General features: G+C 35.7%; 1 protein-coding gene across 5 annotated transcripts in view; it reads right to left on the bottom strand.

Moving 5' to 3' along the window:
- The window catches only part of AQR (aquarius intron-binding spliceosomal factor), a 111,712-nt gene that overhangs the window by 76,074 nt on the left and 12,233 nt on the right, over positions 1–23,405 (bottom strand). For all 5 annotated transcript variants that reach the window (XR_009007499.1, XR_009007500.1, XM_007180442.2 and 2 more), the window contains exons 5-13: positions 19,925–20,045; positions 17,774–17,914; positions 15,994–16,062; positions 14,837–14,937; positions 12,369–12,445; positions 8,765–8,829; positions 7,516–7,632; positions 5,650–5,763; positions 4,053–4,156 (exon numbers count right to left, since the gene is read on the bottom strand). Coding sequence is in view for 3 of the 5 variants with exons in the window: in XM_007180442.2 (XP_007180504.1) it covers positions 4,053–4,156; positions 5,650–5,763; positions 7,516–7,632; positions 8,765–8,829; positions 12,369–12,445; positions 14,837–14,937; positions 15,994–16,062; positions 17,774–17,914; positions 19,925–20,045 (909 nt within the window). In the remaining 2 variants the exon portion in view is untranslated. The remainder of the gene's footprint in view (positions 1–4,052; positions 4,157–5,649; positions 5,764–7,515; positions 7,633–8,764; positions 8,830–12,368; positions 12,446–14,836; positions 14,938–15,993; positions 16,063–17,773; positions 17,915–19,924; positions 20,046–23,405) is intronic.

Here is a 23,405-nt window from a genome sequence, read left to right as displayed (position 1 = left end):
ACTTCCAGATACCAGTCCATCATCAGGTATGTATTTAGCCAATATTTTCTCCCAGTTTGGGGCTTGTCTTTCATTCTCTTAACAATGTCTTTCAAATAGAAATTTTTAATTTTGATGAAGTCCAATTTATCAGTTGTTTCCTTTAAAGACTGTGCCCTGGTGTCTACAGAAATCTTTGCACAAAGCACAATCACAAAGATTTTCTCCTATATTTCCTAAGTTTTCATTTTGATATTTAGGTCTATGATTCATTTTGAGTCAATTTTTGTATAAGATGTGAGGAATGGGTCAAGTTTCATACTTTGCATATGGCTGTCCAATTGTTCCAGTACCACTGCTGAAATTATCTCTTTTCCACTGAGTTGCCTTGGCACCTTAGTCAAAACCCAACTAACCATATGTATATGTGTGGTCTATTTCTGAATTCGACCCTGTTCCAGTGATCTATAATGTCTACCCTGTTTTCAATACCACAATGTCTTGATGACTTTAACTTTATAGTAAGTCTTGAAATTAGGCAGTGGAAATCCTCCAACTTTGTTCTTTTTCAAAATGGTTTTGACTATTCTAGTTCCTTTGCCTTTCCGTATGAGTTTTAGAATAAGCTCGTCAGTTTCTATAAAATATCCTGCTGGGACTCTGACTGGAACTGAATTATATCTATAGATCAATTTGGGCAGAATTCACACCTTAACTGAGTCCTCTCATCCATGAACAAGGTGTACCTCTCCATTTTTAAAATCAATTCACTTTAATTGCACAGACTGCCTTAACATGGTTTCAGATACCACAATGAAACTAACTTTCAAGAAACCTACCAACTGTCAAGTTTTGATATGTATCAAAGAATAATATTCCTAATTACTTGAAAAAGCTTTTAAAATAAACTTCCCTCTGTGTAAGAGTGGATTTTCTTCATTTACTTCAGGCAAAATAACATCTTACAACAAACTGAAACCAACAGTAGATCTGCAAATCCAACTGTCTTTCATCAAGCCAGACATTAAAAAGATTTGCAAAACTGTAAAACAATGCTACTCTTCTCACTATGTATCTATTTTCATTTTGGAGCATATATTTTTCATTAACAATATGTATGAAATATACAATGGATTTTACTTGATTTTTAAAATAAATTAAATATTTAAAATTCCTCTACTTTTAATTTCTAATGTAGTAAATATAATGGCTATAATCCACATTAAAAAAGTTCTCTGTGATCCTCAATGATTTGTAAGAGTATAAAGGAGCTCTATGGACAAAAATAAATTCCCTGGACAGACTACACAGCTATTAAATTAAATGTAAGAAAAAAATCTACAAAAGTGCTTTAAAAATATAATATTTTTGTAATCTTTTGGTGAAGAAGGCCTTCTAAATAAAACATTTGTTATTGTTATTAAAAAGAAGATTGAGGGCTTCCCTGGTGGCGCAGTGGTTGAGAATCTGCCTGCTAATGCAGGAGACACGGGTTCGAGCCCTGGTCTGGGAAGATCCCACATGCCACGGAGCAGCTGGGCCCGTGAGCCACAGCTGCTGAGCCTGCGCGTCTGGAGCCTGTGCCCCGCAACGGGAGGGGCCGCGATAGTGAAAGGCCCGCGCACCGCGATGAAGAGCGGTCCCCGCACCGCGATGAAGAGTGGCCCCCACTTGCCGCAACTAGAGAAAGCCCTCGCACGAACCGAAGACCCAGCACAGCCAAAAATAAATAAATAAATAAATAAATAAATAAAATTAAAAAAAAAAAAAAAAAAAAAGATGATTGAAAGATGTGATTAAAAATTTAAAACATCTGTAATAACAAAATATACCATAAACAAAGTTTAAAAGGGAGAAACTGAGACAAAATAATTGCAACAGAACTAGACAAAATATTAATATCCAGAATAAAGGTTCCTTATTTTAAAAAATCAATAAAATGACAAACAATGGAATACAAAATGGCAAAGGATGACAACCAGAAAGTAACATATAATCACAGAATGCAAGTAAAACAATGAGATGTTTTTTGTCCTTGGATTGGCAAAAATGAAAAACGAATTTACCTAGTGTTGGAAGGGAGAGAAATAAATCCTCATACGCTACTGATGTAAGTGTATAATTGGCATTTTTTGGGAAGATAATTTAGCAATATGTAACAAAATTTAAATACATAACCCCTTTGAATCAGCCATTCTGCTTCTGGGAATCAGTACTAAAATTCTTAAAATAGAAGTAAGAAGAATGTTCATTGCCTAATTGTTTGTTATAGTCAAAAATTTAAAAATTAAAGATCTGTCAACAGGCGAGTGATTAAAAAATAGTATGGCAGACCTGTTCAACAGAACTCAATGCTGTTATTTAAAAGAAGGAAGTAGACCTGTGTGTTATAAGTTATTATATATCCTCATATGAAAATGAATGACCAAACCAATCTGTTTGTTTCAGTTTAAACAGCCAATTAACTACACATAAATTCTCCCCAGAGTTAAGGAAAATGAGGAGATAACAGAGCACAGTAGTCAAAAGTTAGGGCTCAGAATAAGAAAGAATGATATCTTGCCATTTGCAACAACATGGATGGACCCTAAGGCCATTATGCTAAGTGAAATAAGTCAGAAAGAGAAAGACAAATACTGTATGGGTGCCTTATATGTGGAATTTAATAAGTCACTTATATGTGGAATTTTAAAACAAACCCCCCCCCCAAAAAAAAACCAAGCTTACAGAAACAGGGAACAGATTGGTGGTTGCCCAAGGCAAAGGTGGGTGAAATGGTAAAGGAGATCAAAATGTACAAACTTCCAGTAATAAAATAAATAAGTCATGGGTATGTAATTGTACAGCATGGTGACTATAATTAGTAATAGTGTATTGCATATTTGCAAGTTGCAAAGAAAGTAGATCTTACACGTTCTCACCACAAAACCAAAAAAGTTCTAAATATATGGAAATAAATGCTACCTAGACTTGTGGTGATCAATTTCACAATAAACACAAATATTAAATCATTGTGTTATACACCTGAAACTAATATAATGTTTTATGTCAATTATACCTCAAAAAAAAATAATTAGGGCTCAGAACTCAGACTACCTAGGTTCAAATCCTATCTTTGGGGCTTCCCTGTTGGCGCAGTGCTTAAGAACCTGCCTGCCAATGCAGGGGACATGGGTTCCAGCCCTGGTCCGGGAAGATCCCACATGCCGCGGAGTAACTAAGTCCGGGCACCACAACTACTGAGCCTGAGCCCTAGAGCCCATGAGCCACAACTACTGAGCCCGTGTGGCACAACTACTGAAGCCCGTGCGCCTAGAGCCCGTGCTCCACGACGAGAAGCCACCACAATGGGAAGCCTGTGCACTGCAATGAAGAGTAGCCCTCACTCGCCGCAACTAGAGAAAGCCTGTGTGCAGCAACGAAGACCCAACGAAGCCAAAGATAAAATAAATAAATAAATAAATTTATATATAAAAAAAAAATCCTATCTTTGCCACTTACTTGCTGTGTGACTTAGGTAAAGTACTCAACTCTTCTGTGCCTCGGCTACCTTATATGTAAAATGGTACCTACTCCTCTCACATGAATATTTTGAGGAGTAAATTATTTACATACTAGTAGAGTACCTATCACAAAGTAAATAAATGTATGCTATTATTGTTATTTTCAAAAAAGTATACTCACAGAGATGCCAGAGAACATTACAATTTAATAAATTTTAAACACGCAAAAATTTTCTTATGCCTAACCTCTAATATCACATAGGATGAACATTTACTAGTTTCTGTTGTATGTTGTTGACGACTAATGGGATACCAGCTTATATTCTACTCTAAAAAAATTTAAGATCTAGGAAAATTCTATAAGTTATGAAAAATAAAAATTTTACCAAAATAAAGAGAAGATGTATAATTATATTTAAGTGACTCAAAGATAACAAATGTTAGAGAGAAGCACTAGTTCTAGTTGTCAATAAACAGTAGTGCAACAAGTAACATCACCTAAAGTAGTGCAAAAATAACTAAAACCAAAAAAGAAAATTAAAATTCAGTTGTCCTTTCATATTGCCTTACCTAAGAGGTCCAAAAAACTTGATCAAGGATTCCCGAGTATCTACTTCTGCAACATTTGAGAGGGCAAAATCATAGAGTTCAGGGAAATGTGCAAAAGCAGCTCTCTAGAAAATAACAGAATTAATTAATTAATGCCTACATATTAATATAATAAATTACAACTTATATACTGCATAATGGAAAAAAAATTTTTTTTAATTAATGCAATTCTCTTTCTTATATGCTTCTCATATGTGACCTCTGCCTTATTCAAAAGCATTAGATACAATGGGGAAAAAACCCAGAATTGTTCTAGCCGGAGAGTACAAAGAATCAATGTTCAGTTTTTGATTTCTAAAACTGTATTTTGAATATACAAGAAAATAGCCAGGAAGGCCAGCTTCACTGACAGGAGAAGAGAAAGGACAAAACAAAACACTTTATGATCAAGAACTGGCCTAACAAAACTATAAGAAAGTCTCAAGGGCAACTCCCAATGAAGAGGTATCTCAAGGGAGAGGCCTACAGCATAGTATGCTTGTGCCCTGCTTTACTCTGGAACTCTGGAAACAGAGAACCTCGGAGGGTAACACCTCCAACCAACGTGGGGTAAGCTGCAAGAAAACAGAAAGAGCAGCATTATGCTGACTTGATTAAGTGTGTGTGAAATAACATTCTTAGTCCTCCACAATGCTCATGTGGCACAGGGGAGATCCACAAGTTTTCATGTGCTCTGTACTGGATGACACAGAAGGTTGCCAAGGTTATCGATGAGCCTGCCATGAAACAACTACAGGCAATGGCAAAATGACCCTGAAACCAAGCCTGAAAGTGAGCTGCCTGAGCTGGGAAACGAAGGCGAGTCCGCTCCCAGGAGGACTCCAGCACCATCAAGAACAAGGGCTGGGGCCTTGTCAGTAGGCTGACAACCCAGCTCCGAGGCAGCAGTCACTGTGCCTTGCTGGTGGCCGTGAAAACAGCCACACACCACACCCGCTGTGGTCACTTCAAGGGCAGAGGCAGAAGGACAAAAACACTAATGTTCTGAGAAAAGCAGGAAAAGATGTCTGAGCTGATTATGAAAGACAATTTGAACTTAAGTTTGGCTGTGTCTTTACCCAAAAAAAGACTCTTTAAAATGTAAAGAACTGAATTACTTTAAATTGAGAAATAAAAGCTGCCACCAGACAAAACTGAGTTCAAGAGCAAAATGAGCTCAGTAATAGAAACAAAGGTACTTTTGGGGCATATCTGAGCTGCATTTGTAAATTTCAGTCCCATTACATGTGTTTATCTTTAAAATGTACAAAGCACTTACACATACTTTGTCAAGTTGAAATACTCTTTCATAAAATAAAACTGATACTTAAACACACTAAACTGGCCCAGTAACTAATATTTTTTGAGTGTCAAATATCAATATACTGATTCTCAAGATTGAGAACTATAAAAGAAAGCATTCTTTTTCATGAATCCATCAGAATTAGCAATATTTTAAAAATTCAAGATGAACACACTATTAAATTAGTATCTTTCCTATTTGTACTATATAAAACCTAAATTATTTATGACTCAACTTCATGCAGCAGACGCAAAGGCTATAATGCATTTCAATTACCTGTAGAGAAGTAATTCTATCATAGTGAATCGTAGTCATCTCATTCTCTGTCAGAGCATTTCCAGTCTGATCATTAATCTCAAAACCAGTATAGAACTTAAGCATGTCCAAAAGCTGAAAGGATACATTTAAATTAATAAACTGTGTAAACATGAGAACAAGAAAGCAAAAATAGACAGTATTAAAAATAATAAACAAGTCCACATACCTTCTTAGAGGTACTGAAAAGCTTTGGAATGTAAACATTGCAACAAACATTTCAGCACATATACAAACGTGTTTTATTTATGTGAGCATAAAGTATATGCCTTGTGAACAAACTGTTAAGTCTATTTCATACACATGGTCTACTTCTACAGGAAAGAACTTCAACTGCAATCCCAATACTAAAGAGACATTAAGGAACTAATCAAAGGAAGTCAATCATTTTAATGGAAAAACAAAAATCTATCTACATAGAACTATACCATTAGAGGGAATTCCTGAGGTCTTATGCCACTTAAAATTTTCTGACAAGGGTTTTGCAATTCACAATTAGAGATACTCTTCTCTATGCTTCTATTAGAAAAAACAGCAAGGTGGGAAAAGCTAAGTTATTCATTCCTCTCTTCGGTCTCCATGGCCATCAAGTTTTCTCTGGCTTAGTTCCTGGTGCTTTAAGAAGGCCTGCTTTCCCCCTGTGCTGGCAGTATCAACAGAATCAACAGAATTTGGGGCTCCATTTGCTCCAAATTTTTATTATTCTTAATTCTAATCTATGGCAGATCAGATACTAGGATTTTTTAAATTAATTTTTATTGGTGTATAGTTGATTTACAATGTTGTGCTAGTTTCTGCTGTACAGCAAAGTGAATCAGTTATACATATACATATACTCACTCTTTTTAGATTCTTTTTCCATACAGGTCATTACAGAGTATTGAGTAGAGTTCTCTGTGCTATATAGTAGGTTCTTATTAGTTATCTATTTTATATATAGTAGTGTCTATATGTCAATCCCAATCTCCCAATTTATCCCTCACCCCCCACATATTAGGATTTTAATGTATTTTAATATATGCAACAAATCACTGGGTAAAATTTAATAAAAGAATAGGAAAAAAAAGGAATGCTCACAGATACAAGATAAAAGAATTCTTAGGACAGTGTGCAAATACACACACGAAAATTTTATCTCCAGCTGTGATCTCACTGAAAGGCGAGTGTTAGAAGTTTGTTAGAAGACTTTTCTTCTGGATGACATTACAGGAAATGGGAAACCTTAATAGTGTGTCTTCCTACCCAAGGCAGTAAACAAAGTTCACTTGCCTTCCAACTCAAGGCAGCAGTCTAAGTGTATATGTACTTCCACACTATCAACTGCCTCTGTCACCATCGTCTTATGCAAAGAGAGCCATGATATTAGGGCATAGTTCACTTGAAATTAATGCTTATCATCTATTATAGTCCACAGTGGTTGCTGACATAGAATCAAAATATATATGAGTATGTGGGACTACATCACACATAATTTAGTCCAATAATAAAATCACATATGATTAACAAAACATTTATTTGAATTACCTATTCCCCTCAAATTTAATAATGCTTGTTTTACTGTTTACATTAATAAAATTAATATTCAGAAAAGAAAAAAAGGTTATATATAAAATTAGTATAGGCCACCTATACAAGAAGGCATCCATTTTGTATATTAAGACTTGGTTTTACTTTAAAATGACTCATTAGGAATTTACATCATTCAATTCAATATTTAGCAAAATATACGTTGCACCAAGCCCCAGTACTCCCAGGTGCATGGCAAAGAAAGCAAAGATTGACTCAGAAATGAAAACAATAAGTATGTTCAGATCCACCAGCGCTCACCTGGGAAAAAAGATGGCCATCCTCTTCTCTACGAACAAGATTGGAAAGGTAACAGTGAACCAAAAGGTGGGAGTCATCCAGGATGGTATTAAACCAGCGTCTTGTGGGGAGTAGGGCCTAGAGAAAATAATCACCACAGCAATAAGTCTGCATGCTCTCCCAGCTACAGGTGAAGTCTACTGATACACAGCGCATAAGTGTTAGTCACATACAAAGTACGCTCAGCCCCCCAAAAGACACTCTGCACAAAGCAAAGGGTCTGGTCCATGCTGTAAATAAATTCAGTGGTAATGTTTCTAAATACACTCCAGCACTGGAAGAAATCTCAGATATCCTGGCCACTAGTTTTCAAACAAAATCCTATATGAAATCCCAATATGTATTGTGTGCAGGTTTAAAAATGGGGAAAAGGGAGTGGAAAACCCTAAATGGAGATTCCTTTCTCAGTTTCCTCTTCCCATATCATCCTATGACAGTCAGAAAGACAATACTGAGAAACTATGACAATCACAGTTGGGAAACCACTAATCTAGTCAAATACCCTCATGTTAAAGGGGAGGTTACTGAGATCCTCAGAGATTACAGTTACTGGCAGAGCTGGAATCTCAATGAGGATCTCATGAATGACTGATAGTCCAATACTCTAATCCTCATGTCTAGAAACCACCCTAGCTCTCCTGATAAGGAATGAACAGAAAGGATTTTCTTTCAATTTCCTGCATTAAAGAAGGAGAGGAAAGGAAAGGAAATGAATTCAATCTGAACTATACAAACTCTGCATCTGAACTTTGTATCCAAATCTTGCACCTAGTAGCATGAAATCTTTTTTAAAAATCTTAATTTTAAAAATTGACTATAGCAAGCAGCTGTATCTTTCTTCATCAATAATATTGGCACATTTAGAAAAGTGAGATTATTAAAGAGATGGCCATAAATCTATAACTTCAGCCCTTTTTAAAACTCTACATAGGGGTATTAACTGTGACACAAAATAAATTGCCATTGCCGGACTCATGTTTAATAACTATACTAAATAATGTTTTTTATACAAATGCAGCCATTTGACAGTCATCTGAAAACTTCAAGGGTCAATCACTTTTGACTTTCTTCTCTATAAGACATTTTGAAATAGGTACAAACAAACTAAGGCCAGTTTGAGGTGATAAAGAAATATTTCATATATAGTCATAGGCTTAATCTTAGCCTCCTTAATGATAATGTAACAGAAAAGTCACTATACACTTCTTACCTCTAGATCAATCATAAGTTCAATAAATCTTTCACAGTAATGAACTTTGTCCATAGTGACAGGTTCTAGACATAACAGAGAAAACATGTTAAAACTTTCTTACTTAGGGTGTTCTATGGTACTATATCTTAAAATTGGCAGTTATTTAGTTATTTAAACAAGGTTATTTGTCTCATTCATCAGGATTGGACCAACTATGGTTCAGAGCACAGACCTCACATATATTTCAAAAAGGGCAGGCCTTACCCTTACAGTAAGCTCTATAAATATGAGAAAATGAAAAAATGTAGCTTAAATGAGAGACACATTTTAAAAATCCGACCTGCAAAAATATTTTTAAAGTGTTAATTTTTAAAAATCTGTACCAAATGATTAGATTTTGAAAAAACTTGAATAGAAAAACTAGAAAGGCAGTTTTATCACAGTTATTGACCTACTTTCCTTATTTTCTTCACATACTAAACATCTAGAACTTCTTTCATATGCATAAACACATACATGTATGTGTACCTGTATACACACAAAGAGATATATATATATATCTATCTTTAGAATGCACAGAAAATGGGTGGGGAAGATACAAAACAAACTAATTAAAGGGACAATTTTTGTGACTTTTTTTCACTGTACATGTATTAACTTTGACATTAAAATGTCAATGACGCATAGAGCAATAAAATATTTTTAAAATCACTATCTTGTGTTATTCACGAGCATTAATGTACTATTTTTAAAAACATTTTTGTTTTTAAAAGAATTACAACCTTGTGACATGACATGCTTTCAGAATACAAATGTCTTTTTTTTCTAATGTCAGAAAATGTTCTGCTGTTTTACCAGCTGAAACCATCCTGACAAGACTGTTTCAATTGAAAAGGAGATAATTTCAGGGTCCCTAGGCTAAGGACTCCCAGCAGCGAATAAACCAGTGCTAGACCTGTAGAAGGCATCCTACAAATGCTTAAATAAATCCACTTTTTTACTTGTAGCATACAGGAAAACAGAAGGCTTTATGTGAAGAAAGAAATATGAATACTCTTGTGACTAACACATGCCCATAATCCAAACCCTAAAATAACATAACTATAGAATTTCACAGCTGGAAAAGACCTCGGAGAACATCTGTACTAGCTCTTCATTTTCCAGGTAAGAAACTGAGGACCAGAGGAAAATGACTTGATAAAAGTACAGAACAAAGTAATGGCTGGTGAGAACTGGAATCCAGGTTTTCTGAGACACAGTCTAGGTCACACAGCCACTAAAACTAAAGAATTTAAAGGAGCGACTTTTAAATTAAATCCATTCAAATCAGTCCTCTGTTGTATCTTTTGTTCTTATTACTGTCAAAGGAAAATAATTTTGTCCAAAATTTTAAAAGTGAACAAGAGCTGTATTTGTATTTTTATTTATTGCTTGAGAAAATTACTGGCAATGGCCTGTTTAATATTAGAACGTGATGCTTGGTACTCAATTTCTGCATTCTGGTGGATAAAACAGCATTTTTTTTTTTTTTAAATGGCTTTTTATTACTTTCCCTTCTTCTCTAGCATGGTGTATTTTTTTTTTTTTTAATTTATGGCTGTGTTGGGTCCCCGCCTCTGTGCGAGGGCTTTCCCTAGCTGCGGCAAGTGGGGGCCACTCTTCATCGCGGTGCGCAGGCCTCTCACTATCGCGGCCTTTCTTGTTGCGGAGCACAGGCTCCAGACGCGCAGGCTCAGCAATTGTGGCTCACGGGCCCAGCTGCTCCGCAGCATGTGGGATCCTCCCAGACCAGGGCTCGAACCCGTGTCCCCTGCATTGGCAGGCAGATTCTCAACCACTGCGCCACCAGGGAAGCCCAAAACAGCATATTTTTACACTAATTGGTCCTACTAGGCATAATTCTTCAGAGCTGAAGCCCTGTTATTTCAGTTTCAGACACCAATATATCCTTATTGTTTGCTTTTTATGTGTATTGTGTATTTTTCCTTTCTTCTGATAGCAGTCCTGACATCTCAGACCATACTACACAGATTTCCTTTATAACAATTGATATGGACAGGTTGTCTGTAATGACCCTGTAAAATGAAACTACACACAATCTTTTTTACTCTCTTATAAATTAGTTTTCTGTTTCCTAACTATATATTCTATCTGTTTTTATGCCCTCTCTGAACTGGCACACTATTTTCATCACCTTGTTGGTTCCTTTGCCAGAAAGTTAACAAATTTTGATTAAAGCTCAAGATCAATCTAAGAAATTTTGTTTTCTGACAATATATTACGACAATGGCCACAGTTAGTAGTTAATAGGATGTTAAAATTACTGCAGGCTCTATATTGTTGTATTTACTTGACTTTCAAACCTTTCTACGTGACATCAATTTTTTTTTTTTTGGCCACGCTGCGTGGCTTGTGGGATCTTAGCTCCCCGACCAGGGATCAAACCCAGGCCCACGGCAGTGAAAGCACTGAGTCCTACACACTGGACCACGAAGGAATTCCCAAGATGACATCAATTTTTATGACCCTAATTGTTACAGACATTATTGGTTCTCATTATTACTATTTGTGCCAAGGAAACCAAATCTAAGTCCTCTTTCCAGGTTTAAGGTTCTTAACTGAAAGATTTAAATACACAAATATTAAGTGACTTAGATTACAAGCATATGACAATTTTCTCTTTATACTGATGTAGTAATCTTGATATTATGCCCCAAATCAGGTACCATAAATTAGCATTTATAGCATTAGTATCTACTCGTCACTGAATTACAGGTGTGATTTTTGGTTGTAAACTATTACTTGGGGGGGGGGGCAACATTTATAAGTAAATAATTGTTGTATTTCAGTTTAAACAAAGCTACAATATGATTCATATATGTGCTATAATCTCTGGTGCATATAAATATGGTACACCTACAGCATTGTTCTTAGATTATATTCCAGTTAGAAAATAAAATATTAACAACCAATGACATATCATACATAGCATACATAAATCCTTATAAAGATCTTGCCAACCCAGAATAACGTAATAAGCTATTCCTGGTACACAGGTCTATCTCACACTCACTCACACACACACACACACACACATCTATCTATATACAGTATAATCATGATATATTTTGAAATTTATACTCTACATAGCATATATTTATATTTGTTTCATCAATAAATGGGGGCCACGATGGAGGAAAATCCTTCCCATTTCATCTTGTAGCTCGTATCTCAAAATAATTCTCCTCTTCCCCTCCTAACAATATTTGATATTGCTTGAAGACACTACTCAGCAAATTGTAAATGCCATGTAGATAGGGCCTGTGACTGTCTTGTTCACCATGTCCCAGAACCTTGTTCAGGACCTGTGGCTTATAAGCAAGCTCCAAAAATAAATAAATGAACATTTTAATAACCATGCTGGTGCCCCTAAATTACGTGAATTTCTAAGGCAGCCACAATACTCAGACTGGTAACTTATTTGAAAAGGGAAGGACATAACCCCTTGTCAATATAATTTAAAATCATTCTGAGAGCAGTTTTTACACTAAAGATTAGTAAATACTGTATGGGCATCTAAATGGTAACTTCACAAATGAGCTGAGAAGAGGAATATAGTTACCAGAAAGTGGGACTGATTTCAGCACAGAGATAAACTTCTGGATGAGTTGTGAAAGAAATCTTCTTTCTTGATAGGCTCTAAAATCAGAGAGATAACAAACAGTGACCAAATTATTTTTGAGAAATAATTATTTCAAAAGTAAAATTTAAATGCTGAACAGCCTTCCTTACACTGTTCAAAATGTTCCATTTCTCTCTGAAATCAGGACCATAATTTAAACACACAGCTTCTTCTTTGAATGTAAATACAGCACTACATGAAGAAAAGAGGAGCCTCATTACTGGCCTAATAAACCAGCCAAGAAAGCATCTCTATCTTCCTACTGTAAAAGTTTTCACTTGTGATTTAAAGGTCAGGACTAGAAAGTTTTCAAAATTTCATTTACAGTCTGCTCTTGAAACATTAAAAATCTAACATTTAAGTATGTAGTTAAAATGAGATAAGCAATTACATACTTTAATATGTTTAAACTATTAAACATAATAGAGTATTACGATTTATAAAAATTAAATGTTAGTTTAAAAAACAACTTTTTACTCATTACTAATTTAAGATGCATTATGTACCAACTAATCAAAAAACAATCATCAGGTACTGGATGGCTACAAATGATTATGCCAGTCCTGGTGGAAATAAAAAGAAGGAGAATGACTAAAATATACTTGAAATGACAAGTCATAAAATATAATTAATAGCACAAGCCAGCAGTAATAAAACTGGCTGACATTAACTGAGCACTTACTGTGCCAGGATGTGAGCTGTGTTAAGTACCTCATACAAAATAATCTCATACTGACGACAGTCCTACGAAACAGGTACTACTGTCCTGATTTCACACTGAGGCTCAAGGAGGTGCAGTAACTTGCCCAAAGTTACACGGCAGGTGAGTGTGAAACCCAGTTAAGTCTGATTGTAGAACCTATACTCTAAACAACTATACATAGTCTAATCATTATGAAAAGAGCTGATGTTTCAATAAGAAACACAGTCTGTTTTAGGAGTTCAGAAGAAGAAAGCACTGTGGCCTAAAGTAGTTGGTGTGGAAGAGCATTTAGAAGGTTACCCTTCAATTAAGTGGAGTAGAGTGGAAAGGGTAGTTAGGGAAGGAATGCTTACAAAACAATGAATAGTCTATCGGTTTGGAATTAAATCATATTGAGGTAACGGGAAGAGAGAGTTTAAATTTTTTAGAAGTAGTCAAATAATGCAAAGATATCATGTAATTAGCCCAATCAAGAGGCTACTGGTTAGAAAGATACCATGGAAGAGATGAGACTGGAGTTCGAAGTTAAAGAAAGGATATTCCTATTCTGACCCTAATATCCTGTCCTTAGAGCTCTCACTTCCTTACTCCCAAACTTGTTTCTCTGATATCCAGCTTTTTTCAGTTCTTCTCATTTTCAGTAATCACCAGCATAACTCCAAGCTTCACTTCCTTTTGTCCTCAACCCTCTTTTCACAGTTTACATACTCACTACATAATCTCACTCATACTCATGACTTCAATTACTATCTACAGGTGTATACAGACTACTCTCCTAAGTGGAGGAAAAAACAGAGTCAGAAGAAGTTATCATAGGCCCAAGGGAAGCGAGTCCTCAGCATATAAGCAGAGGGAAAAAATAGTGAGTGGAAAAGAGCACTTAAAGATGAAGAAAAAGGATCACTGCTAGAAGAGTCAGAGAGTAAATAAGGCAAGAGCACAGTTAGACCAGCTAGCCTCAAAGATAGAGAGGAACAAATCTCTTAGAGTATACAGATTCTTCCCCTGTGTCCTCCTAACAGCACTTTGTTTGATGAAATAAATGCTTGCTGCCAGACTTTTATCCAATTGGTAATAATTACTATTAAAATACCCTGCAACCCTCATCTGCTTCCTTAATTGTGATACTTGATTAATTTTTCTCCTTAGCATGGACCACCATATAATATACCATATAATTCATCTGTTATTTGCTGCCTTCCCCAACTAGAATGTAAGCTCCACAAGAGCAGGGGTTACTTTCCATTTTCTTCTCTGCCACAACCCCTATACCTATAATAGTACTCAGCAAAATAATAAACACTCAATATTTATGGAACGAATGAACTGTATAAAATGGAGTGTATTAGTCATTGTTAAGAGTGCAGGAGTGAGAAAAAGAAAGGTAAGTTGGACTGACAGCTTGCAGATTGTGGAGAAAATTGAGAACCATCCACGACGGAGACTATGATGGACAACAGGCAAGGGGAAGACCCAGTGATACACTTATGACTGGAGCAGAGATAAGGGAAAGGAGAAAAACGTGGTGATGTTTTGGCTTCTCCCTTGGACCTCTGAGAAAAATATTCCTGTGACAGTCTAAGTGCTTCTTAATCATTTATTTGGTTCAGCAGTATGTAAAGGAAACAACAAATCAAGTCAGCAACATCTAAGACTCACAACCCAGCATAAGAAACCAACGTGGAACAAAGCTTTGGCAACATACTGTTCTCTTGCTTCTGGATCCATCTTTTCATCATTCTTTTTAATCAAGTTCCAGAATTTTCTTAGTTTAGGTGTCTTTTTTAATTCTAATTCCAATCGTGCCTGAAAGAGTGATGTGACATTAAATCATCAGTAACCCCAAAGCTTACAAGGATAAAGATTAGATCAACTATTAGGTAGTTTTCTAATGTATGGATATAATATAGAGCAATGGGATAAAACCAGAAAGCAACATGGCAAAACCTGAAAACTAAGAAACGAATACCTATATTTTAAAGAACTGTTCAATTCTGACACTTGTTCATAGAAAAAAATAAGACAAAAGAAACTGCCTTTTGTAGTCAAGATTTTAAGCTCAATAATAAATTTTTTTCTTATTTCTAAAATTAAGGACTTCAATTTGAAAAATATGAGCATTAACCTTTAGGAGCATTAAAGTTCAAAAAAAGGGTCTGAAACAATGAACATAAAACAGCTATCACAATAAGGAAATGTCCACACCACCACATTCTTTCTTACCGCACTTATCTATTTTTAACTTAGTATTAATTATTTATACGTGCCTGTTTTCACCTTCATCAACTGGTACCTATGAATGAGCTTGCATATCTGGGCGTCTGCAAAACCACCCACGAGCAGGAAATGGAATTCTGAATACAGTATTATACTGAAATTTGATAGTTTTAACTTTATTCCCTAAGATCTGTTAATTTGATACTGGCACATATTATCCAACAAGAATTTGATGAAAAAAATGAAGTTGCTAATACTAAACATAATTCTGATCTTCTCCTATAGCTGTATGTACATTCCAATCAAGGAAAATAAAAAATTCAAGTCTGTATTTAGTCTCATCCAAAGACATATATACGAGTAATATTATTTTACTAAATTAACTCCTCTCTGAGCGCAATAGATATTACCTTATTTCACCTTACAATAATGAAATCAGGTGAAACATATACTAGCTTACATATAAAAACTTTAAAACTGAAAAAACTACATCTATGATGAGTTAATGCATAGTAAATTAGACAAATTTTGTAAGCAGGAAAGGGGATTTTTAGCTACCATTTTATATCCATATTAAAGCTACACAGTCTAAAACCACATGTTCCACTTATAAATATATGTAAGTTTCTGAAATTAGATACTTACAGGCTGTAAGCCCATCCACATTGGGAGGGAGATAAGCTGCTGTACTTGACTCCGTATCAAGTCTACTTCCTGTTTAAAGCATGAAGAAACCAAGTTTATAAACACACCAGCACTTTAACCTAAGTCTCTACATAAGGCGCGTACTGCCTTTTTAAGTCCTGGGGGGAAAACATGCCATCAGTACTTTCAGATTAATGATATTATATTATTAAGAAGTTCAATATTTTTTAAAAAAGATACAGTCAAGCCTCATTATTTGTAGATTCCACATCGGTGAATTCATCCACTTGCAAAAATGTATTTGTAATCCCCAATTCAATACTCCCGATGCTTTTGCCGTCATTCATTGCCAGCACAGAGCAGAGGAAAATGTGAGCTGCCCAACACGCACACTTCCAGCTGAGGCTGGACAAGGTGATGCTCTGCCTTCTTGCTTCAGCTCTCATATTATACACTGGCATCTTTTTTTGGTCTACTTAGTGCTACTTTTTCACATTATTGTGTTTTTTGTTGGTGATTTTGCTATTTAAAACGGCCCCAAGCACAGGACTGAAGTGCCGTCCGGTGTTCCTGGGCGGAAGAAGGCTGTGACGTGCCTTACCGAGGAAATATGTGGGTCAGATGAGGTTTGTTCTAAGTTACAGCACTGTTGACCGTGAGTTCAATGTTAATGAAGCAACAACATGTAGTACGTAAGGCGACTTTAAACAGAAACACATAAAACAAAGTTATACGCTGATCGGTTTGTTGTGACCAGAGGCTTGCATGAACTTAACCCTGTATTTTCCCCAAGAGCAATGGTTCAGTTACAGCTAGTTCAGTGTTTGCAGCTACTTTACAGAGCGTAGCTACCTCAAATAATGAGAACTGATGGTAAGCTGAAAAAAATAAAGTATTTCAATAGTAAGCTAGCTTTTAAGTTAATTAAACCTAGCACCAAACTACTAATACTAATTAAATCTTGTTTTTGTTCAATTGCTGACAAGGAATCACATCTATTTATATTTGCTTTTTTTAATTTAATAAATGTTAAAGAGATAATAGTGACATATCATAAATCTTTTTCTTATGTCTTTACAAGATCCATGTGAGGTACTACATGGAAACAGATAATAATCATCCATCTACCAACAATGTTTTCAGGGTAAGAAAAAACCCCACGCATTCTCCTGTATGGGTCTAAATGCACTATCAATTCAGAAGCACCTATCTTTAAATAAATAGGTATATACCTTCAGATAACTACAGTAGAGAAGCACAAATGAAATAGTAATTACTGTAAATATTTATTTTTTAGAAGATAATCCTATGAAGAATGAAAAATGTGTCATACACAACCCAAGAGACTTTCAAAGATCATCCATAACCACCCCTAAACAGTCAGCTCAAAACATAACTCTCTTGCTGACCTGCCAGCTTATGCATGAAGTATGACTGAGAAGTAATGAAACCATGTTTTTGTGTATAGCTTACACACACAGATCTCATTACTCCATGTTCATATTAGACTCTTTGCTGCTCTACGTTTGGAGAATTTCAGTTCTTATTATCATTTTACTTAGAGGCTAGATAGAAAAAAGGAGGGATCAAGTCCAAATCTATTAAAAAGCAAACAGATCTTATAAAAAGATTTTACTGAGAAGGGGCTGAAATCAAGCTGTTAGTATTACCCTCATTCCCCACTACTATGAAGAGTTGGCTACAGAGGTAATCTCATCTACATTCAACTGAAAAGAACAAGAAAACTTGAACGTTTCCCCAAAAGATAAAGTAAAATTACCAAACTATTGAAGCAATGATCAAGAAAAAGCAATAAGACTGTCTGTTCATGGAGTGAAAATTCACCATCAGTTTCAGCTAATGCTGCTTTCAAGATACACTTGAAAAAGAATGGGAAGTCATCTGGCTTCTTCTTAAAAGTCTGAAAAGAAAAATAAAAATTCATTTTGAAATGGCTTGCTCACCTCTTTTTCTCCTTTAAGCAAACACTGGTGGACTTTTTAGTAGTCCATTAACAATACCTAATAATTACAAAAAGATTATTTGCTTTCTCATTAACGGTAGCAAGTCAAATTAGGTTTCTGGCAGGACTACGTGAGAGTTGCAGAAACGTTCAGCTAATAAAATAATGGCTTCAATTCTTTTATCTTTTCTTCAAGGATTAGGCTGGTAATTAGCTTAGGCTTTGTTTTCTTATTAAAGATCTGAAGTGCTTTAACTCTTCTAATTTAAACAAAAGAAACAACATCTTTAGTAAAAACTAAAGTCTTCCCACTCTAATCTCAAAGACAGCCTTTCCTTTATATTGTCTCTTTACTCTTAATATATAACGTTAAAAAAAAAAAGGTAAATAATGTAAATATATTCAAGCCTCTCTGTGATCTACCTCCCCACCTAGTTTCTTTCTGTTACCTCTCCCTTCTTTCACAGGCATGTGCTCCAAATGTGTGGCCTACACTAGTTGTTTTCACTTTCTTCTCTACAACAGGTTTCCACCCACAGCACTCCCTGAAGTTGTTACAGCTGTCAAGTCCAAAGGACTCCTACCAACACTCAACCCCTTTTCAATGTGCTGAAGGCTCCTCCTCCTTTGTCACTTTACAGAGCAGTGTTCCTAGGGTTCTAGCCTCATTCTTCTTTTCTCCCTCCCATTACTTAACTACCATATGCTAATAATTCTAAATATACATTTTCAGTCCAGGTTTCTCTAGACCCTTAGATTCCTTTGTCTACTAGACAATTTCACCTAGATATTCCAAAAGCAATTTAAACTCAGTAAGTCCAAAACTCAATTCAATAATTTTGTACCCTCCAAAGTATTCCTCAACCCTCTTCTACCTATCTTGGTAAATGGCACTCTCATCTTTTACATTCAGTTGCCCAAGCCTGGAAGGTTATTGGAAATAATACCTCTCCCCGCTAAAGCTACTTCAATTATCAAGTCCAATCAATTCTACTTTCCAAATCTGTGTGTAACCTCTTCTCTTTATCTATACTATCTTTTCTCTGTTTCAAGCTCTAATCACCAAAGTGGTCTTTATAACATGCAAACTGATCAAGTCATTCTCTGGCTTCCCTCTCCCTTCCTTTGGTAGTTCAAAGCAACTTCAAGAAATCCCTAAGATCTCTCAATAAGACACAAGGCCCTTAGTTTACTCTGGGTTCTAATCTGCCATACGATGGTAGTCACTTAATGAATATTTGAGTGAAGTGTCCATGGTTTTATCTTAAAGAATGTTAACACCTTTTCATTTTGGAGACCATCCCCTCAAAAGAGATGACAAGTATCCATGCCTTTCCTTCATTTAAAAAAGTATGACTGGAGGGGAAGAAACTCTTTTGATGAGCTGACCATTTCACGGTGGCCAAAGAAAGCCAAGATTCTGGACCTCTACTAGCTGATCAAGCCTCTACTACAGTAGCACAAAGAGAAAATGTCAGTCAATTAGAAATGTCAAAAAGGGAAAACAGATCCCAAATCAGAGACAGAGAAAATTGAAATTACAATATATCTGTCTCGACTTTGGAAACACTACTTTATTCACATAAAACTACAAATATATACCCCCTACTGTGAAACAAGGCACTGAAAAATATTATCTCATTTGAGCATTATCTATTTGTGCTACTTAATATAAATTTTTCTTCATCTGATGTAAAAGTCTTTATAACTCATGCCACTCTGTTTTAAGTTCAAAGCAGAGAAATAACTCCACATTCATAATTTTTCAATTCACAGTAAATTAAAGAAAGTATTAAAACCGAAAGAAATCTAATATTATTTTTCATACATCCATTCTTTTTCTCAACATTTATTATTGGATAAAGTTCTGTTCTAAAAACATTATTTATTATTGGTAAAAAGTTTGCTACTTCGTAATGGCTTAAGTGAGCACAGTAAGAAAGCTATGAAGTAATTTAAATCTGTTACCTCCCATGCAGGGACATTTTCTCTGAACTTCTCATTCACCATACAGCAGATTGACATTAAATAGGCTTTGCTGGACACTTCTGGAGAATAATTCATCCAGAGGTAATTTTCAAGATACTGGCTGTGGAAGAATGAAAAGGCATAGAATATTTCATTAGTTACCACCACTTCTTTGTAATATATCACTCCCCTGAAAAAGCCTAATTATTTATAACTTTTTGAAAATCTATATTTATAGTTTGAGAATCCTTCACAAATTTACCTCTAATGTAGGTCAGTGCTACCTACTACAAACATATGTAGCAAATGTGGCTTTGGAGAATGAGTCTTAAACTTTCAAAGTAGGAAGACCTCAAAGGTTATTGACATATATAATTATCACCATTAGAGCACTGGATATTCCCTTATCTAAGGCATTTCATGGAGTAAAAATATCTGACAAATATCAGCTCTAAAATGAAATGATATGATGGGCAGCTTCACAGATAAATGTATCTGAGAAATTAACATGAACTCACATCAGGACCAAATGATTTCTGGAAACTAAGAGACAATCAAAAAGAGGATTTGTTATTTAATTTACAAGGTATTCAACATAAGTCAGTTTTCAAGGTAACTGGCATTTCCCCCTCAAGATGCCAAAATTCTTATTCTAAGACTTTGGTGAAAATATTCCTAAACAAAGTAAGTATTTCTGATTTCTAAAACAAAGCTTAGCCATTTCTTATTCAGAGTAATTATAAACATCAATTACTGTACGGGGTTGTAAAATATTCTCAAGCACTAATGCAAAAAAGAAGGACTCCACATGCCCCGGAGCAACTGGGCCCGTAAGCCACAATTACTGAGCCTGCGCATCTGGAGCCTGCGCGTCTGGAGCCTGTGCTCCGCAGCAAGAGAGGCCGCGATAGTGAAAGGCCCGCGCACCGAGGTGAAGAGTGGCCCCCGCTTGCCACAACTAGAGAAAGCCCTCGCACAGAAACGAAGACCCAACACAGCCATAAATAAATAAAAATAAAATGACTAATACTCCTAAAAAAAAAAAGGACTTTTTGTTCCCATTTTAAATCACTCCACACGTATTACTTTTCAATTGGTTACAAGTGCACGTGCACATACATGCACACACAGAGTTATGCATTTTAGATTCTGCTATAGCATATAATTTTTCTACTTTCTCTTATGCTTCAAAGGTCTGCTCACGTTGGTATTTCTATGGGTCTATCTTTAGCAATCATTCTTGCTTAATTTGCAAGAGCCTAGGAAACCGGTAAATAGTATTTTATCCTAAACAATGGCCAAAAGGCTCCAAGTTAGAGACTACTCCTTCGTAAATAAAATGCATGAAACTTCGTATCATTCCTTTCTTATAAGCTTAAATTTTTTCCTGAATTATGCCCTTTAGAACTTCCATTACCAAGTCTGTTAGTGTGAATCTGTCTGAAATCTCTTCATTTCATGGCAGTTTAGCTGGTGATAGAATTCTTTCTAGGTTGATAGTTCTACTTTTTTTCTATGTACTAGTCTCATACTACTATCTTCTCTGTCATTACAATTGAGAAGTCTACAATTTGTTCTTCTTCCTCTTTGAGTAATCTGTCTTTTTTTCTCCAGCAGATTTTAAGATCTTTACGCTGTCACTGTTGCTTTGTTCACAATTTGCTATATATACTTCCTGAATCTAAAAGACTCATATGTTTCAACTGTAGAAAATTCTTAACCATCATTTCTTCTAAAATGACACTCCCTCATTCTCTCTAAATCTCTTCTGAAACTCCTAATGGATCTTCTCATTCTAGCATCTAGATCTCTTAATTGCCTTGTATACTTTCCATCTCTATTTCTCTTTGCTATTATTTGTTAATTTCCTCAGATCTAAATCCCTATTCACTAATTCCCTCTTTAGCTGTGTCTAATCTATTTAATTTGCCCATTGAGTTTTGTAATTTCAATGATTTTTATTTTCATTTTCCCCCAAACTGCCCATTTTTAGTGTCCTGTTTCTTGTTCACATATTCTATGTGTTCTTTTATGCCCATTATAATTTTAAACATGATTTGACAGTGTGTATTAATTATATAATTACCTGGGATTTTCTGGGGGATATCTAATTCTATTCTTTATTGTCTCAACTAAATCTTGCTTTAATGTGCTTTGTAATTGGGAGCTTGAACTCATCTTAACCAGGGTTTTAGCTATAGGAGTTTTTTTGCAGTATAGTTGGAATACATATCCTTTCAGAGTATCTTTATATTTGTTCCTGCCAGATGCCCCACAGATATCATTGGCTTGTCACAGTTTTTAACAGTAATGTCTTGGGTATTATCTGACTACACAGCAAACTCCCAACCTATTCTTTACATTTTTCAGATGATGAATCTGAGAATATTAGAGTCAATGATTTGCCCAAGATGATGCAGTTATCTCCATGATATACAGATGATACACACCTGACTCCAAACTACATCTCTTTAACCCAAACTTAAGGACTGTTCAATAATTCCTTGAGGGCTTCCCTGGTGGCGCAGTGGTTAGGAATCCGCCTGCCAATGCAGGGGACATGGGTTCGTGCCCCGGTCCGGGAAGATCCCACATGCCGCGGAGCGGCTAGGCCTGTGAGCCACAACTACTGAGCCTGCGCGTCTGGAGCCTGTGCTCCTCAACGGGAGAGGCTGCGACAGTGAGAGGCCCGCGCACCGCGATGAAGAGTGGCCCCCACTCGCCACAACAAAATGCAGCAATTAAAAAAAAAAAAAATTCCTTGATTCTATTTTGGCAATCGCAGCAAATATAATCTATATAATAACATGTCCCTCTGCCGCATTTCATCAAAGATTCAGTTCACTCTCCTGTGCCCAGGCACCTCCTCCATGCCATCTCACTTTCCACTCTAGCAAGAGACCATCAATTATCTCTGCTACAAACTTGAGACTCATTATGTCTGGAGGCTGGCACAGAGAAAATGGCATCCTCACCCAGAAATTATTATACATAAAAGTTCCTGGAAAGTAACAACCCCCTTTTTCAGTTATTAAAAATCTTTCACTGTCACTGGTGCCTTTAATATATTCTGCTGCTTTCTCCTTCAGTTCCTGCAATTCTCTTAGTATCTGATAATTGCCAGGACCATAGAATTCTGGTTTTATCCTAATCATATATCAGCATCCTCTTGATTTTTATTTACTTTTCTTCTGAAAGATGGCATGATATGATGAAAAGGGCATATTAATCTAAGGGCCAGATGGACCCAACTTCTAGCCTCAGTGCTCTCTATAAAATAAGGAAGCTCTTACTGGGATTATTATGAGGATTAAATGAGATCAAGTATTCAGTGATGATACAGTTCTTAGGATATAGCAGGAGTCTACTTACAAGTTAATTCATAGCTATAAACTTCAATTTCTCTCTGTAAAAATAATAAGAACACCTACATCATGACATTTTTGTGAGGATCATAACAGTGTACGTAGGGAGAAACAGT

The sequence above is a fragment of the Balaenoptera acutorostrata genome, chromosome 3 (assembly GCF_949987535.1).
Source record: "Balaenoptera acutorostrata chromosome 3, mBalAcu1.1, whole genome shotgun sequence".
NCBI classification, from domain to species: domain Eukaryota; kingdom Metazoa; phylum Chordata; class Mammalia; order Artiodactyla; family Balaenopteridae; genus Balaenoptera; species Balaenoptera acutorostrata.
This window is presented reverse-complemented; position numbering and strand designations above follow the sequence as displayed.